The 22,567-nt window shown below is 32.2% G+C and overlaps 1 protein-coding gene across 1 annotated transcript in view; it reads right to left on the reverse strand.

The window, feature by feature from the left end:
• The window catches only part of FBXL17 (F-box and leucine-rich repeat protein 17), a 514,059-nt gene that overhangs the window by 453,038 nt on the left and 38,454 nt on the right, over nt 1-22,567 (reverse strand). The window contains exon 5 of the mRNA XM_012721780.1: nt 6,852-6,983. Within this exon, the coding sequence (XP_012577234.1) occupies nt 6,852-6,983 (132 nt within the window). The remainder of the gene's footprint in view (nt 1-6,851; nt 6,984-22,567) is intronic.

Genomic DNA, 22,567 nt, shown 5'->3' on the forward strand with positions numbered 1-22,567 from the left:
GTTAACTAGTATTTCTGTTAAAGTTACTAGACAAACGTGAAATGATAATTCATATCTGAAACCAAATTTCATAAAAAATATACAATACTGTGTTTTACAAAGTAATAGAGAGGTTTTTGCATAAAGAGCAGAAACCTACTATTAAAAGTTAATTATGTTCATATTTGTACAGGAATAAGATCAATATTATCTTTAAGATCATTTTTCTGTGGTAATTTTACTAATTTTCATACAAAAGATTCCATTATATCTCTATTGGTAGTTAGAAGGCTTCCCCTGAAGTCAGTCATCTTAGCAAAAGGATCTTCTGCTTATTCTAATATTTAACTTATCCTTAGCTGTCTCATAGCACCGTCAAGAATGCCACTAAGAACTAAAAAGGGAATGATGTCTTTTGGAAAGTACTACTTGAGTCAAAGGCATATGGATTGGCTCCATCTTTGATACATCCATAAATTCAAAAGGGTTTCAGAACAAAGTTTTGAACTCTAACAGATCAAGGTTTGACCTTGACTTTGACACTACTTGTTACTTTCTCAAGGTCTCAATTCCCTAATCTGTAAAATGCAGTTTAAAATAAGCTATTTTACATGATGTTTAAGAATTAATTACATAAAATTCTATACATTACATATAATATAAATAACTGTTATTCAACATTGTAACATATCAACAAATGACAACAACATCCTGAAATATAATATACAATAATAAGATATAGTTCTGTATCTTTTAAGTCACCTTCTTTACAATGTCACATTTATTCATCACTATTCAGTGGAACCTACTATTCTGAGTGTATGTAAACATTTTATCCATTAAGAGAAAAAAGAGAAGTGAAGGGAAATTTTGGAAGCTGAAGTACTTAGAAAATATAGTCCTTCACAAATGCAAATTATTTATGTCCAGAATTACAAGTAAGTTCATTTTACAAAGAGTGTTTGATAAATAAGGTATCAGGAGTATGGGGGAGGGGGAACTTGGGAGTGGGAGATTCAGGTGTAGGGGAAAAACAAGCCCCTATTAAAATACTAACTCTAAGTTGTTAAGTAAAAGAGTCAGGAAATAAAAACTTCATACAATCCTTAATTACATAATTCTATTTAAACTCTAGTGAAAAAGTTTACCTTGTATCACCAATTAATGCTAACATGGCTACCTGTCTATTAATTAGCTGTTCATAGACTCAAATCACAACAGGCATCAAAAAAGCAAGTTAAACTATAGTCAGTTAATGGTTGAAGTAGGTACATAGTAGGTGATATTAGGCACTGACACAGTTCAGTTCAAATTGGTGGACTACAGAAAGTAAAACAATAAAGAAAAGTGACCTTTATTAAATGTCTCCCATGTTTGGGACTGTAAAACACATGACATATTTTAACTCTTAATATTATTTTGTCTGCTCCTCACAGAACATGTTTGAGATAGTTACTATATCCTTTCTGCAAATAAGGGAATGAAAACATAATAGTTAAGATACATGACAGGTGATATGATTTAAGAATAGTAGACTTAAAAAGTATGAAGTGAGTTTAGTTCAATTCAAACATGGTCCTTGCCTCAATCACGTTTTAAAATGCTTACAAACAGGGAAAAAAATGTCTGAAGAGGTTAATTTAGATCCTTTCTCATCCATGTAAGCCTCCAGAGTGCAATACATTTAAAACAATAAAAATCAATTTTTACAAATAACAATGTAACAGATACACTGAATCATAAAACCAGTAAAATAGCAATTCTGAAAGGTCACTACTCACTTTCAGGAAAATCAAGTTAATCAGGAAACAGTTATCATTTTTGTAAAACATTCTAAAATCTATTCATAATACATTACTACTTTCTGGATAATTCAAAAATCTATACTAGTTTACAACTTTACAAGCAAGAACTTGCTGAGCTTCCCTGGTGGTACAAGGGAATAAGTCTCCGTCAACACTATTAAGCTGTCAGGAGCCAGTGCAGCACTAGTTCAATCCCTGGCCAGAAAATGACCCACATATGACAAGAAGACCTCTCTTATCTGCCCCCCTGCTTCCCTCAGCTGTGCATTTCAGTCAGTGTGACTGTTATGCTCCCCATTCTGCTCCGGTGAATCCTCTCTCCCACTGACCCCCACACCTCTGGCATACACCCAGCTCTTGTATTCATAAATGAATAAATCTTAAAAAAGAAGAAGAAGTTGGGCCATCCCTGGCGGAGCAACAAGTTAAGGCAAAGCACAGTGAGGCTTTATGTAGCCCCCCTGCAGCATGAATTAGAACCCTAGGCCAGCCAGCAAGGGAGGTGACCCACATGGGGCAGCAGCTCTCTCCTGACCCGACCACTGCTCCCCTCAGTAGTGTATTTCAATAGATCTCCCTGCTTGTTCTACTCCCCACTCTGTCTCGGTGAATCCTCTTACTCCCCCCCCACCCCACCCTACCCACACACAAATCTGGTCTATACCCCTACTCTTGTATGCATAAATAAATAAATCTTTTTAAAATGTTTTTGAAAATGCCCAAATACATACAACAGCTACAGATCTATAACAAATATGCTGACCCTTGGACTTATTATATAAACTATTTTCAAAATAAGTCATATAGCCCTAGTATTAGACTGGATAACAAACAATATAGATAGTCTATCTAGCCCCATCATCTTACAACTCAGTAAAATACCTGAAAAGCTTCTTTGTCCTAAAAGTAGAGAAACAGAAGGAAACTGGGGGTTTCCAGTTCATTTGTAATTATACACACATATACTAATATGACTTAAAAATATCTTTGTAGCCAATGTTTTACTGGCTATCACTGATAGAAGAGAGACAACTGTATATAAGAAGATGGACTTTCTCTACCAAGAACTCTCCCAGATTAATTTCTAGAGTATTTAAAATAGTTTTACAGCAAATACAAAATACATTCACATATACAGCCATTATTCTACTCAAATATGACTCAGATAGAAACTTATTCTCTTTGGAGAAGATTTTACATATAAGTTCTTCAATTATTTGCCTCACCAAAATGTCAAGGCAGCAAAACTGAGGTTACCAAAGGGGGGTTAGCAAAAGGTGAATGGGCTCCCATACGCTGTGATGAAGGATTACTGGTACTTTGGTGGTGCTTATGGTATGCTAAAAAAGGAGTTGAAAGAGGTGTAAACTATACTCCCAAAATATATGGTGTTGTAAAGCAGCACTAACACAAAGACAAAACAAAAAATAAATGTTATGTCACTGTCCTCAATTTCTAAGAAAATTTCTTCATTTGCTAACATAGAAATTCTTCCCTATTTTTAAATTTATATTACTTACTACACAAGTGCCATAAATAGGAAAGTTTATCTCCCTACTGTGCATAAAATAGAATGTTCACCTCATCACAATAGCCACTACTTAATATTTCAAATTATTTTACAAAGAAATTAAAATCACCTAAAGAACAAAAATTAAAATAAGCCACAGCATCTGCAGAATCCATGTAAAAGCACTCTATCTCTACAGTTTGATCAAGGTCACAAAAGTTGCCACTGAAATATATAAAGACAATGCTGCCACCTAAAGGCCAAACTATAATATGAAAACTGTATACTCTGGACCAATTCTGCCAAGATGAAAACATCCAATGTGATACATATTTAAACTCAGCAAAGCTGTGCCTCCCTGATGGAGCAACAGGTTATGTCTCAGCACTAGAAGCCATCCCCAACCACTGCAGCATGAGTTCGATCCCCAGCCAAGGAGCTAACCTACATGGCACAGCAGACCTCTTCTGCCCTTGCCCGTGGCTCCCCTCAGGAGTATATTTCAGTAGATCTGTTTTTTCTGCTCCACACTCTGTCTCTGATGAATCCTCCCTCCCTACCACACACATACACCTCTGGCCTATACCCCAACTCTTGTATGCATAAATAAAATAAATCTTAAAAGTAAAAAGTCAACAACTTTGAAAAAGACATCTGATTGTTTTCAAACTACAAAATAAAGCTTTTCTACTCTTTTGAAAAGATTCAATTGTATAATAGAATTAGTAAAATAATTTGACTACTTATCACTATGTCACTTATGTGTGGACATCATTTCAGATAACAATATTTCCTTTATCTCTATTATGCTTAATTTCAAATACCTTTCTTATTTAATGTTCTTTAGATTTCTATCTACATTTACATATGTACAGTAAAATTTTTATATCTGCATATGTAAATATTTGCTATAACAAGGCTGCTACTGTTTCTATTCACCCTACCTAAACTATATGTTGTTGATGACTAATAGAAATATATTTCAGAGTGAATAAACCAAAACAACTTAAAAGTATAAATTTCGTGAATAATTCAAACGTTTCTTTTTCTTCATATGTTCTTAAAATTCTAAACAAAGTTCTTATAGCAGGTAGTTGGCAAAAACTCAGTGCAGTGCCCAACACAGAGTTCAAATTATTTTAAGTGTTTCTAAAAAAGGTAAAATTGAAACTTCATTGAACTGAAATTTCTTTTACAAAAATGATCACTGAGTAACACTACATACAAAACTGATTACCCTAATTAAAGGCTATAAATTTTTTTTACAAAAATGATCACTGAGTAACACTACATACAAAACTGCTTAACCTAATTATTTAAAGGCCATAACATTTTTAATGGGCCTCAATATTAGGGAAAAACTAATGTGAAAATACCTAGAATCTTCAACATACAGACTATTCCTTCAAGAAAATACAAAGTAAAATTTTTACTGTATCACGAAAAACATGTCTCTGTGTTTATGCAGCAAGAAAATAAATATTTCTCAATCAATGAATGTTTTCATTATGTGAGTTATGCAAATTGTTTTCATTACCATGCTTTAGTTTATCTTGAGTGCAAAGTAAAAACCAACAGCAAATGCAGTAATGATCTCATAAAAACTAAAGTCCTCTATAGGGAAGTTTGTACTTGACAATTTAAGAACATTATATCCTTTAATGCTCAGAACTCAATCTACCAAAAGACAAGCAATAAAAACCCCACTTGCAAATGAGGTTCAGAGAGCTTAAGTAACTTTCTCACAGTACCAATTTAAGTGAGTAGAACTAAGATTCAAAACAGTCTCTCTGACCCAGATTTATTCTAGCTACAAAATCATACTGCCTGTAATGTAATTAATAAATTTGTATTAAATATAAAGACAAGTGAGAAGTAGTTTACTAATATTTTAGAGAAAAGTATAATTCTGTATGATAATGAAAGCATTTACTTTTAATTCATTGTGTTTCAATTTTTCCAACAAGAATCTTTTCTAAAATAGTATCTCACTTGAAGTTCTAGTGTTTTTAAAAGATCTTTCAAACTTGTATTAATATATAAGATGTATTTATCAAATTACATCAACTATAAGAGGCAACAAAGACATCACTTTACTTGCTAGACATAATTAAAATACATTCTCTATCCTTTGTAAATATGCTACACATTCAGGACTCCCTTACATACATTTTAGAGTATACTAAAACTCTAACAGTACCACCCTAGTGATAACTTATTCTGTCAACCTGTACTATGCACCTATCAAACAAAATGAACTGGATTTAGAATATTACTCGGCCATAAAGGATAAAACTTGTGAACTCTCCTACACTGCTGGTGGGAATGCAAACTGGTACAAACATTATGGAAAGCTGTTTAGAGGCTTCTCAAACTGCTGAAAATGGAGCTTCCATAAGACCCAGCAATCCCACTCACAGGTATCTACCCAAAGGACACAAAAACATTGATTCAAAAGGACACCTGCGCCCCCATGTTTACTGCTGCTCTATTGACAACAGGAAAGACATGGAATCAACCCAAATGTCCAAAAGTAGATGACTGGATTAAAAAGATATGGTACATGTACATAGTGGAATATTTCTCAGCAATCAAAAAAGATAAATGCATGCCTTTTGTGGCAACATGGATGGAGCTAGAAGGGATCATGTGAAATAAGCCAGAAAGAAAAAGAAAAATACCAAATGTTTCCACTCATAGCAGGAGCATAAGGGATCCGGTTGGGGATCAATTGTAATAAAGAAATAAACAAAAAAACAATGAACACCTATATACCAGAGACATTTTACAGGGATGGAGAGGGGAATGGGATCAAAAATAGGGTGGGAAAGGTACACGGAACTATGATGATGGCTCACAGGTGAATTGGTGGTGGGAAGTCCACTGGGATTACAACCAAGATGGAAAAATGCATAAAATGAAGAATGATGCAAAAAGAAAGGAAGGAGGAAAGGAAAGGAAGGTGATGGAGAAGGAAAGTAAACGAACAGGATAAAACTTGAAAATGTTAATTTACATATAAAAAAACACATGATATATGTGAATTCAGAGAAAGAAAGTAGATTATCAGATGTCAGAGGCTAGAGGAAAAGGGAGATGGAAGTGAGAGCTAATGGACACCAGATTTTTCTTTGAGGTGATAAAAGTGTTCTAGAATTGGAGATGATAGTCCAAGTTGTAAATACACTAAACCATCTTACAAGGACGAAATTTATGTGAATTTGAGCTGAATAAAAAAAACTTAAATGGTTTTAAGTATATTACATATAACACTTTAGATGTGAACATGAATTACACATGTGTTTGCTCACTGTCAGAATTTAGGAAGATTTTTTAAAAAGCATTTGGAAATGAGGGATTCTGAAAGTATTACACAGAAATATCTATGTAGTTAGGACAGTCAATTCATAGGGTCACTGATTTGAGAAGATACTCGTTTTTTAAATATTTCTTCCTATACCACCAAAAGAAAGTACACAAAAGAAAATTTATAAGCTAAGTTAAAAGAATTCAAAGGTTAGAAACTAATTAAAACCATGATTATAAAAAGTACTTACTAATTTGTTCTCCTGCATGTATATTCTTTGTAATTTCAGACAGCCCTTGGCGATAACAATCATGCCTTCATCTGAAATCTTGTAACACTGGCCAAAGTGAATATCTTTGAGTTCTCTGCATTTTGAGCCCAGCTGTAAACAAAGAGATTTGGTTGAATACCTAGAAATAACCAATATAACATATTTCAAGTGGAATTTCATGTAAATTTTTGAAGTCATACCAAATCAACAATTATTTATGAATCACTTTTAATAATTAAAAACAGAAGCAGTCTCATTTATAGCAGTATTGTATAAGCCTTTTCACCTTTTAATCTACTTTCTTAAGCAAACTCACACAACGTATATCCACCTAGGGTGCCTAATAAAACTTCTAAATCATATCTCTATTTCTCTGGAGTCATTAATTAGTTTTAGGGATACACTGAATGGGACTCAGGTCAAAGGAATAAAACAAATGTCAAAAAAGACAAAGACCCAATGTTTAACTAATTAAATTCTACTTCTATTGCTGATTATTTCAATTAATCATTTTTCTCAATCAGCTCATTTACTTTGTGAAAGAGAAAAAAGTCTGAATACCACAGCTACTATTCCAGCTAGAGTGCATCCTCCCAGACTATAATCTACAAACTGAATTCAAAAGAACAAGTGGTCTCCTGATTAAAATCCCAACCAGGAGAGAAGAGGGAGGAAGAGTGTGGGAGAAATAAGTAGAAAAATAAAATCTCAACTATCCTTTAAGTAATTACAGAATAAGTACAATGTCCCCATTAAAAAACAGTAAGTATCACAAAGAACAAATTACACAATTTCTAATTTTCCACTTTTCATATCAAATATATCCTTTTAACTATGTATTTCATCTGTTCTTCGCTGTCCCCAACTTTTTTTTAACTTAAAATAGCACTGCATTGCATTACAAGTTTCAGGCGGTTGTAGTTGAAAATTAAAATGTGTATTTACTGAAATGAGTTAGTCCAAATCTATATACAATTATACAATTTCCCCCAGTCTACCTATGCCTCTTCTCCTTTCCTTTTGGTAACCATTAATTGCACTTTATAGTACAAGTGTTATTTTATTGTAGTTATTTCATCTGTTTTCTCTACATACCATAAAAGAGTGAAATCTTAGGTTTGTCTTTTTCTGTCTGGCTTATTTCCATAAGCCTAATTCCATGTCCATACATGTAGTTCCAACTGACAATATTTCATCGCGTATATATTACACACATACTAGAATATATAACTGAATAGGACTCTATTGTGCATATAAACCACATCATCTTTATTCATCAGTCAATGAGCAGTGAGGTTTTATTCCACTTTTGGGGTACTGTGAATAGTGCTGCAATAAATATGTAGATGCAGCACCTATTCAAATTAGTTTTGAATTTTTTAGTAAACTATCCATAAGTGTTTTTAATAGTACTTTGTTTTGAGGAATTTCCAAACTGCTTTGTATACTGCTTGCACCAATATATACCAACAATGCATAATGGTTCCCTTCTCTCATCATCTCCATTTATTACTTCTTTTCTCTTGGATAGTAGACATTTCAATAGCAATGAGGTAATAACTTAATTGCTTTGATTTCATCATTTAGCAGATGAACCCCTTTTCATGTGCCTGTTGGCTAAATGTATGCTTTCTTGAGAGTATCTATTCAGATCCTCTACCCATTTATTAATCATGTTTTTTCACTGAGTTTTATGAGTTGTGTATTTTAGATATTAACCTTCTGTCACATGTACAAATGTCTGCTACCTTTCAGCAGAATTCACTTTTTTTGCAAGTTTTGTTCACTGCAAAAGTTTTTGCCTTCGACATACCAATTTGCTTGTTTGCTTTCTCTTACCATTGATGTTAAGTCCCCCAACGCATCTGTAAAGCCAATGTCAAGGAGTTTTATCACAGATATTTCTGCTATGTTTTTTACGGTTTCAGGTATTACGTCTAAGTCATCAACCCATTCTGAATTTTTGTGTATGTTGTTAGTGTTCTGGTTTACTTCTTTTGTATTTGTACAGTTTCCCCCACTCCACTTATTGAATATATTTTCCTGCTCCATTAACTCCATTAAAGTTTTTTGAGTCAACTCAGGGATCTCATTTTTAATCCAATTATCTATGCACCTGTTTTTATTCCAATACCAACCAGTTTAAATTACCGTAATTTTGTAGTAACATTTGAAGTCAGAGAATATGTTTTACCCCCTTTCAGGTGTGATTGTGCTATTCAAGAGCTTCTGTTACTCCAAATAAATGGGTCTTTTTTCCTGTTTCTGTGAAGAATACCACTAGAAATTTGTCAGGTATCATATTAAATCTGCATATTGTCTTAGGTAATATGCCCATTTTAACATTGTTGATTCCTTCATTCATGAACATTGAATAAGTACCATTTCTTTGTATATTTTAGTTTTGCCTTAGAGTTTTCAATACACAGGTTTTTCACGTGTATGTTTAAATTTATTCCAATATATCTTTTTCATACAATTATAAGTGCAACTCTTTTCCTGATACCTCTTTCACCTAGTGCATGGTTTGCATATAGAAACACAAAACTTCTTTTGTATATTAATTTTGTTGCCCACCATTTTGCTTTACCCATTATTTCTCATAGATTTTTACTGGAGACTGAGATTTTCTGTGTGCATCACCTACAAATGGTGATCATTTTCTTCTTCCTTCTTTCCAACTTGCATAGCTTATTATCCTTTTTTTTTTTTTTTTTTTGGCCTGATTGCTCTTGAATCTTCCAGCATAACATACCAGATAGTAGTGGTGACATTTGTCTGGTTCCTGACCTTTGAGGAAAAGATTTCAGTTTTTCACCATTGAATATGATGTTGGCTGTGGGTTTACATACCTTTTATTATGTTGAGGTATGTTCATTCTATATCCACTTTACTGAGTTTTTATAAAAGCATTCTTACTCTTAAAAATGCTTTTTTTTTGCATTCTGGAAATGATCAAAAGATTTTTTCACCTCCCTTGTGTTGATGTCATGTAGCACATTTATTTTCTTTATATGGTCAACTGTCCTTGCATCTCTGCAATAAATTCCACTTAATTATAATATATGATAATGTGTTGCTTGATAAATGGCCACAATTTTGTGGGGTATTTTTTATTCTATGTTAATCAGGAACACTGCTCTGTGATTTTTCTTTTTGTAATATAGTGTGATTTCAGAATCACACTAATATTGGCATCATAAAGCATACTGGGAAATTTTGCCTCCTTTTCAATTTAATGGGAGAATTTGAGTAGGAGACCTATTTTTTTTGTGATACTTTATGATCTTTTATATTTCTGTAGTATTTGTGGTAATCTCTCTTGCCTTCCTGATTTTGTGTTTTTTCTTCTTTGTGAATCTATTTTATTAGTATTCTCAAAGTATCAGCTCACTGAACTTCAGGATTGACTTTATGATTTCCATTTCATTTTAATTTCTGTCCTAACTTTTATTATATCCTTTTGCTTGCTGACTTTTCATTTTGCTTTCTTCTTTTTACAGTTCCTTCAGATCAAAACTTGGGTTTCTTATTTATGATTATTTCCTGAGTTGAGTCTGCATGGTTATAAACTTCCCTTTCAGTACTGTTTTTTCTACCTCCTATTTGTTCTGGTCAATTCATTTTTACTCATCTCCAGTTATTTTTTTATTTCATCTTTAATTTCCTTATTGACCCAGCAGTTTTTCAGTAATATGTGGAGCAAATTTCTTTTCTTCTGTTGGAAACAGTGTTAATTTTTTATTTTGAGGATGGGAAGATCTGTAAATTGCCATTAAGTAAATCTCTTTTATCATTTAAGGTTAGTATTTTCTTTCACTAAGACCATTTCCAAATTATAATAATTTCCAGAGAGTGACTTTCTCTTTGGAAGATCTATCTATTGCTTTAAGTGGAGCGTTAAAGTCCCCTATTATTATTGTGTTGCTGTTAACAAATCTTTTAGGTCTGCTAATATTTGTTATATTCTATTGCTGCAATTTGGGGTGCACGTACTTGGTATGCGACATGTCTTCTTGTTGTATTGTTCTCTTTAACTTTATATAATATCTGTCTTTGTCTCTATCTTTTTTGAATGGAATTTTATTTGCCTCATAGTTCAGAAGTTCCTGCCTTTTTAAATTTCCCATTCATTCCTTCATACATTTCTTTTCAAAATCTACAGTGTACATTAAATGACCAAAGCAAATTATAAATAAATGTTCTTTTATGCATATTACACATGAAGAGAGTCATCTTAGAGAGTAAATAACTTATTTTATTAACAAACTATATGTCAAAAATCTTTCAGAAAAAGTACATTAACAACAATAAAACCCAATGTTGGAAGGCTTCAAAATATGCTAATATACCAGGGGTAAAGTATCAATTAGTACTAAAAGTCTCCCCTAAGGGATACTTATAATAAATGAAAAAAATTTTATAAAATTTTCCTGAAAAAGCATGACTCAGCTTCTAAATGTTAACTAAAAAATTAACTTAAGAGCTAAAGAATGATTAGATATATATATGCTAAGTATGCACACTTAAATATTAACTATACAATCTAAGAAGAGAGTATGTGGGTGATCATATTAATTTTTTTTCATATTTTCCATATATCAATATTTAATGATTTTCACAATAAACTTGGAATAACAGAACTAAAGGTGTTTGGTAATATTTAGCTAAAAGAAATTGGCAGAAGGCAGTACTTGTAAAATATAGGATATAACCTAAATATATAAACTATGTTTTCATAAAATTAATTATACATCCAATAAAACTAAACACTTAGTAAAAAAAATTTAAATCCAATTTTATAGACAAATTACACATCTTAAACTCATATTTTATGTGTACACAGAAAATGAAAAATACACCAAAGTATTAACAGTAGATATTTCTGATTTCAGCAAAATTGGTGTTTATTCCTTTTTCTGTTTGTCTTGTCATATTAAAGAAAAACAAACACTTAAAAATTTTCAAGTTCTAGTCTAAGTAAATATATATTATTAGAAGGATATGTGACTTCAGTTATTGTTCCAGGCTACTAATAGATACAAATTATGTTACTTTTTAAGACTACATTATAACTAATTATATATTACAGTAAAAATGTAAGCTCCATGAAGAGAGAGGTTTGTCTATTTTGTTAACAAATAAATCCCTGGCACCCACTGTCTTATACTTAGTTGGTACTTAAATATTTGTTGGATGAATCACAGTTGACTGGCTCATCAGGATTATTCATTGTAAAGAAGATGTTAGAAAAAGAGAAATCCATGATGATGGCTTTATATATAACCAAGTTCCAGTTAATTCTACTCTAAATTGAATCCATAGGTAGAATTTAGACATTCCAGGATAGTAAATGAAAAAAAAAAATCACACTACATTTAATTTTCACACTATTCTGTAACTAAATTTACAGCCTTTCCTTCACTTAATAAACAGCCACGTAGTTATTTAACCACTCAGATCTGTTTCCCACAACAGCAAAAGACTAGAGTTGGCTGCAGAGAGTAAACTATAGGGTATTTTGGACAATGGTATAAAATTCAGAGCTGAGAGCAAAAGCACACTACTCAAAATGTGAGCATGTTGTAAATGTTACTACAATAAAAATGAAGGGATTCAAAAAATTAACTGTAACATTCTGCAAGATGAAATGGTCTTCTAGACTAAAAAACTTACTTACACGTCCAGCACACATACACAAAATAAAAATAAACCCATGAGAAAGCAAATCATCATAAAACTTCAAATTATGGGTGTGAAAAGGTACAACATGACTTCCAGAGAGAAATATATTTCATGCAAAGGCTTAAGGATTTTAAAAGAGCATCAAATTTCTTAACAAGAGTATTGTTATAAATTCTGAAGGAAAATTATTTAAAACTTACAATTCTACACTCAATATTCAGACTATTCAGACAGAAAAAGAGACATTTCAGATATTCAAGCTCTCAAAATATATCCCTCCTAAAGATTCAGGAAGTTATCAGGAACTGTGCTACATGAAAAACAAGAACTGACCAAGAGAAAGACTATATGGCATCTAGGTAATAAGACATCTAATACAACAGCAAGATGAGGGACACTTTAAAGAGAATGGTGAAAGTAAGAAACTAAGATTACCAGTAATGCCATACTACTTGTACACAAGAAATCCAAACTGGAATGTTCAACTACTGTAAGCAAATCTGTTCTAGAAAAATAAATTTGACTCAGTATCTACATATAAATATGAAATTTTAACTGGAGAAACACTTTAGACACCACTAGCATTAAAAGACTAGAAAACTTAAGTACATTAAAGGGGTCAAATAGACACTCATTAAAATAACAGAAAAAAAATGAGGCACAGTGTAAAATTTAAATACCTCACCAAAATTCTAATAGAATTATGGAGGGAGAATGTGAAGACAAAAAACATGGAAGGATATGTGAGCAAATCCTTATTTTCCATAGCAAAGAATCATAACAGATGGTCTAAAATGGATACATTAAGAAAATCTGAAGGCACAGAGGAGAAATCTTCTCTACCACTGCCTTTTTTCTGGAGGAAGTTCAGTTTATCTAATTCCTAGTCTCTACTCTTATTAGTTTGTGTTTCACTGATTGGACATATTCAACTAATCTCTATACTTCTCTTAGAAATAAACTATGCACAGGAAGCAAAGCCTTTACTTCTATATTGAAAAATGACTCTGTTTGTAAAACCAGAGGTTGATGGGTGAGTCAGCTGGCCAAACTTCCACTGTTGAGTTAACAAGCCCATTTAGCTCTATTACTAAGCAAATGTTTTCAGTTTAGCTTTCCTAAATAATAAAAATGTTTTACTGTCACTATCCCTTTGTCTTTGTCAATTTATTCATATCCAGAGCACTAAAGAAACCTCAACAATTACTGTTTTACCACCTAAAACCACTGAGAAATAGAGGAACAAAACGTACAAAAATGGAGTGACTGATATATTTGGTAGGGTCTTAGATGTCAGTGTATGTGGAACAACTTGGAAGTCTCATGTTAAGACACATAAGACATATCACACCACCTAGGCAGAGAGGTTTACGGTGATTATCTGGTATTCTGACTAAAATAAGTGATTTGGTGTCTTTATCTACAAATAAGTGATGTCCTATAGGGGCAGGGATCACAAAGGTAGTCATACACAAATAAGGGCCATGTGGAAGGTCTCAACAGATATTAGCATGTGGGAGTCCCAGCAATTTATGAGAACAAGGAGTGCCTAAGAGATGACGGCCATAATTTAACCTACTTGATAATCTTCCTTTGTCAACCCCTAGAAAGTCTTATTCTTATTTTCCTTTTTATGAATCTAGATCTATTCTAGGTACTTCATATAACTCGAATCATGCAATATTAATTCCTTTGTCTGGCTTAGCATAGTTAACCTAATGCTTTTATGATTCAGTAGTTAAATTCATTGTTATATTCAATATTCAATAGTATATTTCAGGATTTCATTCCTTTTTATGGCTGAATAATATTCCACCAGATATACAAAATACTTTATCCTATTTTAAAAATTTTTACATTTTATTTCCAAATATTTTTAATTCAGGTTATAGGTTTACAGTTTTTTTTTTAAATCTGATATTGGTATTATGATGTGCACCCTGCCAGAGGTAAGGGCCCACCTCTGGCCTGTACCCCAGTTTTTGAAAGTATTAGTGAATAAATCTTTTTTAAAAATAAATAAAAAATATAAATTTATGTGCATTCTACCACATAAAAAATAAAAACTACATCAATGTGCTGAAATAAGAAATATCAATAAAACTTGGGGAAAAAATTGCCAAGAGACATGTTGTTCCTTATACATTTTCTTCTGATTGTAATGGTTGTAACAGGATTACATGACATAAAAAAACTGATTTAAATGAGTAGTAAAAGGAGAGCTAAAAATTAGATCATTTTCCATTCAATAAACAAAATCCACAAAAAAATCTGCTGAAAAATTTGTAAGCTGACCATATATCTTAGGCATGGGCGGGGAGGGCAGTTGGATGTGGAAGTCAAAACACAAAGGGAAGCACACAAGGAACTATGGTGATGGATCATCACAGGTGCTTATGGTGATAAGAGAACTACAGGGACAACACTGAGGCGGAAGAAAACAAATACTGTTCAAAAATTAACAATGATATGAGAAAATATTTTAATAAAAATATTAAAATTCAAGCAAAAATACTGTACTACTAGACAACTATGAAATAAAAATAATTGGGAAAACCATTTTCGAAATACTCATCACACTCATACTGCTTCATAATTAGCTTAAAGTTTCTACTCAATTTCATTGGGAAAAAAACAACTAAAAAATCATGGATGCCACATTACTGTTAGTAGTGTAAGCAAAATTGGTAAAAGCAAAACTAGCCACATCAACTCTAGAAAAAGTCCTTGACCCTATGTAATAAAACAAATCTACATTTACAATTAAATTCTTATCTAGAATTAAAATTGTGATTCTACAATTTAACTGATTTTCACTTAACTGGTCAACTTCTACTCTCAGGCCCAAGAGAGAGGACAACTTATACTGACTGATAACAGTATCCACCCATACCTAACAGGATCATTGAGAATATTAGTAACAATAATATATATACGAATGCTTAGTATACTGCAAGGCATGTAAATGTGTTAAGTATACAACTATTAATTATAGCTAATGGGTTAAGACAGAAACCATTAGAACACAACTTAGATAAGTGAACTTTTAGAAATGCTTCAAACAAAAGTTTCCAGGAAGAACCCTTCTTGACATTATATGAAGGCATTATATTCTAGTTATAAGTAGCAAATATTCTCTATAATCATTAAACAGGACATTAAAATCTTAGCGATCTTAGATATCGTATCAGTTGGTCTGTTCTGCTCCCCACTCTGTTTCTGGTGAATTCTCTCACTGCCCCTGCACCTCTGGCCTGTACCCCAGTTCTGTATGCATAAATAAATAAATCTTTTTTAAAAAATCATAACCCTATCAGTAGATGAAGAAAAAGCATTCAATAAGATTCAATATCCATTTATGACAAAAACTCTCAAAAAGTTGGGGATAGAAGGAACATAAATAAACATAATAAAAGATATATATGTTAAGCCAATGCCATTCTCAATAATAAGAAATCAAAAGATTTTACTCAGTTAAAAGACGAGTGCACTTTCATTAGTAAGTAGTATTCAACATAGCATTAAAACTCCTATTTAGAGCAATCAGACAAAAAGGAAATTGGGGGAAGAAGTAAAATAATCACTAATGGCAGATAAGATAGCACACATAGCAAATCCTAAAGACACCATAGAAACCTATTAAAACAATAAATCGGTAAAGTGACAAGTTGCTAAGTCAAAACACAAAAATTAGTTGGAACTATATCAAACTAAAATTCTCTGCACAATGCAAAAAAATACTATTAAAATGACAAATTATAGAATATATGTTTGTATCATGCATCTGACAAGGAAATGACATCCAAGATATACAAAAAAAAAAAAAAACAACTCATACACTCATACAAATCAATAAAAAGAAAATAACTCAAATGAAAAAGGGCAAAGAAACTAAACAAACATTTCTCCAAAGACATACAGATGGTGACCAGACACATGAAAAAAGCTCATCATCACTTATCATCAGGGAAATGTAAATCAAAACAGCTCACACTGTGAGCATGGCTCAAACTGAAATGACATGAAATGACAAAGACAAACCTTGAAAGCTGACCATAGATCTGAAGCATGGTGGGGTGAGAAGGGGAAGGAATAAGCAGAAGAGTGAAAACCAGAGCGAAGAAGGCACACTGGACAATGACTAAGGATATCAGACAGGAGATGTGGTGAGGTGGGGAAAGGAAGAGGGATGTCCTATGGAGAATTACTGGTACTTTGATGGTGGGTGTAATGAAATAACATATCTTTATAAAGGCAAAATCATATACCCCTAAGACATATTATCATGTAAATCAACATTACCTCAATAGTATAATTTAACAAAACAATTAAAACTATATTGTTTTAGCATGTGTTAAAAGAGAAGTGGAGTGCCAAAGATTCTATAGTACTAAAGGAATACTTTAATAAAACTGCACAAATTAGGTCATCTTAAATAAATTCAGATTCTAAAAACAATTCAATGTTTCTTTTCTAAATTTATTGTGATAAGATATATGCAATAGAAGTCACCATTTCAACAATATTTAGATATAAAATTCAGTGACTCTACTTATATTCAGTGACGTGGAACCATCCCCACTAAGTACCAAAATTTTTCATCACCCTAAACAGAAACTCTATACCTTACATTCAATAAGAACTCAATTCCCTATTTCCCTAAGTCCCTGGAAACCTGTAAGTTTTGTAACTAAAAATTTTATGTAAGTAGACTCACACAATATTTGTTCGTTGTGTCTGGCCTATCTACACATGCATTTTCAAGGTCAATTAATGTGGCAATATGTGTGAACATTTCATTACACTATAAAGTTGAATAATTAACTGGATGTATAAACATTTTGTTTATTCACTCACCTTTTAATGAACGCTAGGGTTATTTCCACCACTTGACTATTGTGAGTAGTGATATTATACAAAATTAATGAACAAGTATTTGAGTCATTGTTCTAATTTTGGATATATATCTAAGGTTGAAGTGGGTGATATGACAGTTGTACGTTTACTCTTAAAAAAACACCCATTTTCCATAGCATGTGCACCAAAAATGTACATTTCCACATGCAGTGCACAAAGATTCCAATTTCTCCACATTTAATACAGAAATTTTGATAATTCCTGTTTTATTTTTAAATCCATCAGAGTAGGTATGAGTATCTCTTTCTGTTAATTTGCAATCTACTAATAATACTGAGTACACTTTCATGCATTTGTAAATTGTGTATCTTTTCTGAATTAAATTCTATTCAAGTATTTTGCTTATGTTCTGTTGTGTACTGGATTATTTTTGTTGCTGAGTTATAAGGGTTCTTTAATATTCTGGATAGCAAACCTTTATATTTGTAAATAGTTTGTCCAGTATTGTCTAAGTGTCTTTAAATGTTTTCTGAAGCACCAACGTTTTAATTTTAGATAAGTCAAATTTATCAATTTTTCCATGGTTTTTGCATCTGAGTTTATTAATATATTTAGGAAGTCAACACCAAATCCAAGGTCACAAGACTTACAACCATAGTTTCTTCTAATTTTATTATGTTAACTCTTAAATTTATACCTGACTCATTTAGAGGTTTTTTTTGTATATGGTAATGAGGTAAGGTTACAATTTCACTGTTTTGCATGTGGACATCCAGTTTTCACTTGCAGCATTTCTGAAGAATATTCTTTAACCCCATTGAATGGTCTTTGCAAAATGGTAAAATAATTGATGTTAAGAGTTTATTTCTGGACTTCTAGTCTATTCCATTGGTCTATATGTCCATTCCTATGCCACTTTTACACTATTTTGACCACTATACTCTTGTAATTTATTTTATAATGAAAAAGTACAAATCCACCAATTTTTTTCTTCCTTTTAAGATTGTGTAGCTATTATTTCTTCCTTTTGAGATTGTGTGGCTTTAAATTCATTATGAATTTTAAAATAGGTTTTACCATTTCTGCAAAAACCAGCACTGGAATTTCAATAGGGGTTGTGTTAAATCTGTGGAACAAAGGAATTACTATCCAAGATGTTCAAAGAATTCATACAACTCAACAAACAAACAACCCAATCACATAAGGGCACAAGAGCTAAATAGACACTTCTGCAAAGAATCATCTATATGTCTTAGAGATAGCAAAAGGCACATGAAAAAAATGTTTAAAATCATTTATCATCAGGGAAATACAAATCAAACCACAATGAAATACCACCTCAATCCAGTGAGAATAGCCTATATCACCAAACCCAGAAACAACAAATTTTGGCAAGGCAATACAGAAAAGGAAAGCCTTAGACACTGTTGATGGGAATATTTACTGGCCCAGAGCCTATGAAAAACTGTATGGAGGTTACTCAGTATATCAACAGTTAAAAAAGTACACAGGTTGTATGATCCAGCAATTTCACTCTTAGTTACAATCTCACAATTTTGAAGGGAAATATACATCCCTATGTTCACTAAAGTACAACTTATAATTATCAAGTATGGAAACAACCTTAACACCCATCAACATAGCAGTATATTGAGGAGATATGGTTTATATATATGATAAAATACTACTGAACTACTCAGCTATAAAAATGATCGGGCCTCCTTGATGACCTAACAGTTAAGTCAGAGCAATATCACTGCTATCCCTGTAGCCTGAGTTCAATTTCTAGCCAGGGAGTTAACCCACATATGGCATAGCAGATCTCTCCTCACTGCTCACTATCTCTCCTCACTATCGCTCACTGCTCCCCTTAGCAGTGTATTTCAATAAATCTGCTTGTTTTGCTCCTCATTCTGTCTCTAGTGAATGTTCTCACCCTTACATCTCTGACCTACACCCCAGTTCTACCAAATAAATATATTTTAAATAATTAAAAATAAGACAGAGATGAATTCTTACCATTTGTGACAACACGGGTAGAACTGAAGGGGATTATGCTAAGTCAGAAGGACAAAGGAAGTACAGTATGATTTCCCAAGTATGTGGAATTTTTTAAAAAAGCATTTTTAGAGACCTATGCCATAACACAAATCCTAGAAATATGACTACAGAATTGAGGTGAGAACAGATGGGAAGGGCTCCAACAAACTAGGGTATAGCATTACATGTTCTCTGATGTTGGGGCTAGTGTGGTAACAAACACCTAAGGAGATGTGAACTTATTCCCCTAAGTCATATACAATGTTGTAACTATTGAGAACAATAAATCAGTAAAGTGGTAGGCCATAAAATCAATATACAAAGTAATTTACACATCTACATGCAAACAATGAACTGAAAAAGAAAGAAATCAAGAAAGCAATTCCATTATCCATCACATAACAAAGAATTTAATGCCTATGAATAAGTAACAAGGAAGGGAAAGAGCTGTACAATGCAAACTATAAGACAATATTCAAATAAATGAAAGACACAAAGACATGGAAAGATGTGCATTGCTCATGAATTGGAATAATTAATATTGTTAAATTGGTTATCTTATCTACTGAAGGCAATACACAGATTCAACATAATATCAAAGTTCCAATGGAATTCTTAAAAAAAAAATTGGCCATTACTATTTCAGTAATAGAACATTATTGAAATTCATATGAAACCAAAATAGACCTGAAAGACCAAAACAATCCTAACAAAACTAGAACAACAATGAAGACATCACTCACCCAGATTTCAAAACTGTAATACAAAGGTACAATAATCTAATCAGAATGGTAATGGACTAACGCCAAACACACAGAATAGAATGGAATAGTTCAGAACTAAAATCACAGCTTTATGGATTTTTGATCTACAACAAAGGAGATAAGAGCATATAAAAAAGAAAGTGAATCAAAAAATAAGTCAGTGTTATCTCAATATAGAAAAACTTTTAAAAATGCACAAAATGAAGAATGATGTAAAAAAATAAAAGAAAAACTTTTAATAGATAAATCTGTGCATCACTATAGATAGTATTACCTTATCAATATTAAATGATTCAGTGCATGAACTCTGGACCTCTTTCCATTATTTAGCCATTCACTAATTTCAAAACTGCTTTGTATTTTTCTGTATATTTTTTGTACCTGTTTTGGTTAAATTTACTACTAAATATTTCATTTTTTGTATTCTATTACAGATGAAATCAATTTCTTAATTTCCTCATTGGAGTTCTCATTGTTCGTATGTAGAATTACAACTAATTTTTAGATACTGATTTTACAACCCAGCAATTTGTTTAGCTCAGAGTATGTGTGTATGTGTGTGTGTGTGTATTCTTTAGTGTTCACTATATAAAAAGCACATGATAAGAGAAAGTATTTTCACCATCGTTGGCTTTTAGGGACCTTTCTCTCTTGAACAGAAAAATTTTGATGTTCATCAAAAATACCTCCAGAAGATTCAAGAAGCTAAACCAGCATAGGAATCCTATACTCTGAGCCCATTTGCTAGGTGATCTTTTAGAATGACTTTGATCAAATGTGTTGTAAGGAAAAATAGCAAGTGTGTCAAAGTTCAAGATGGCTATAATGGAGACAGTCCCCTGACTACACCTGCAAGTGAGAGCACCTGCTAATAATTTCCTTTTTTATAAAAAGAAATGTTAATGTGAACCTCAAAAAACAAAGAAAATCTACTTTCAGTATTCTGTAAAGAAAAAGTTTAACGCCTATGACTATCTAATCATTATACTCTGACCTGCTTGCTTTATTCTATACTTCCTCATGGCATCAAAGACAAAGGAGAATGAGATTATTATATGAATGATATTTGATATTGGCAATGAAGTGAATGTTACAGACTTACAGCTGTATGGTATATCTATAAAACAGAAAAAAAAAAAAACGGAATCTTATCACTCAGCTCCTTGAAGCCCATGTAGACACCATAAGAAGGAATACTCAGTGAGAATTCCTGGATATTGCATTACATTTTTCAAGACTGAATTAATGATAAGGACAGCATCATAGTTCTTATATGCAGACGGTAAAAAAAGTTAAAGGACTGAATTCTATTTCCAATCTGGATTAGTGGCCTGTGAATCATACAAACTATTTGCTAATGTTTTATTTAAAATAATGATGACAGTAATATTTTGAAGGCCTTTGAATTTATATTTTTTGCTCAATGAAACTCACTATGGCCATAATCCTTCTTAAGGAAATCCTAAAACTACTGGATTCACCACTTCAGTCATTAAAAAACTGGAAACGTGATAGTCAAACTCAACCTCCTTGAAGATGAGGCTCACAATTAAGTAGAGTTTTACCCTCTCAGCTGAGCTGCCCTAATAAAGAGGTGCCTTATGCCATGCCCCAGGAAGAAAAACTGTTGCTCTGTGGCCCCTTTTAAGATAAAAGAAATAATCAAATTATGAACATTTGTATGAAATGGTGTATGTGTACATAGGTTTAGAAATTAAAAGTATTCTTTTGGTAAAAATAACAAAATCTATCAATTGTTAGGGTGAAAGTATTTATACCATAGAAACTGGCAGATGCTACAAATAAGGGTTTTTTCTTTGTTTTCCAAACAAAAAGTATACCAGCATTATCTAAAATCTTTTTATCAGTTATAAATAAAAGCCATCTTGATTTTGAACAAGATGTTCTGCACCCCACTGTGTCTCTGGTGAATCCTCTCACTGCCTCTGTACCTCTGGCCTGTACCCAGTTCATATGCATAAATTTAAAAAAATCTTTAAAAAAAGAAAAATGACATTAATGAAAAATTCACATTATCCCTAAATTGAGGTAGTTTCTTTTTAATTTTAAAATAATTTGTTTCTTTTCTTTGCCAAACTGGTTCACATCTACTGATATAACTATCAAGATATTTGTTCACAGATATTGATTATTCTCTGAAGGAATAAAGGAAACTTCTAAAAGTTTTATTTTTTGATAGAATTTAAAATATTATGGCAAATTATTTGGATAAAGGATTTCTTTGTAAAAAAAAAAAAAAAAAACTATATAGGCCCTCCCTGGTGGCGCAGCGGGTTAATGCACTGCACTGAGAAGCTAGAGCCATTTCCGCATGAGTTCGATTCCCGC

The sequence above is a fragment of the Condylura cristata genome, unplaced genomic scaffold, assembly GCF_000260355.1.
Source record: "Condylura cristata isolate star-nosed mole 26May11 unplaced genomic scaffold, ConCri1.0 scaffold00007, whole genome shotgun sequence".
Classification (NCBI taxonomy): Eukaryota; Metazoa; Chordata; class Mammalia; order Eulipotyphla; family Talpidae; genus Condylura; species Condylura cristata.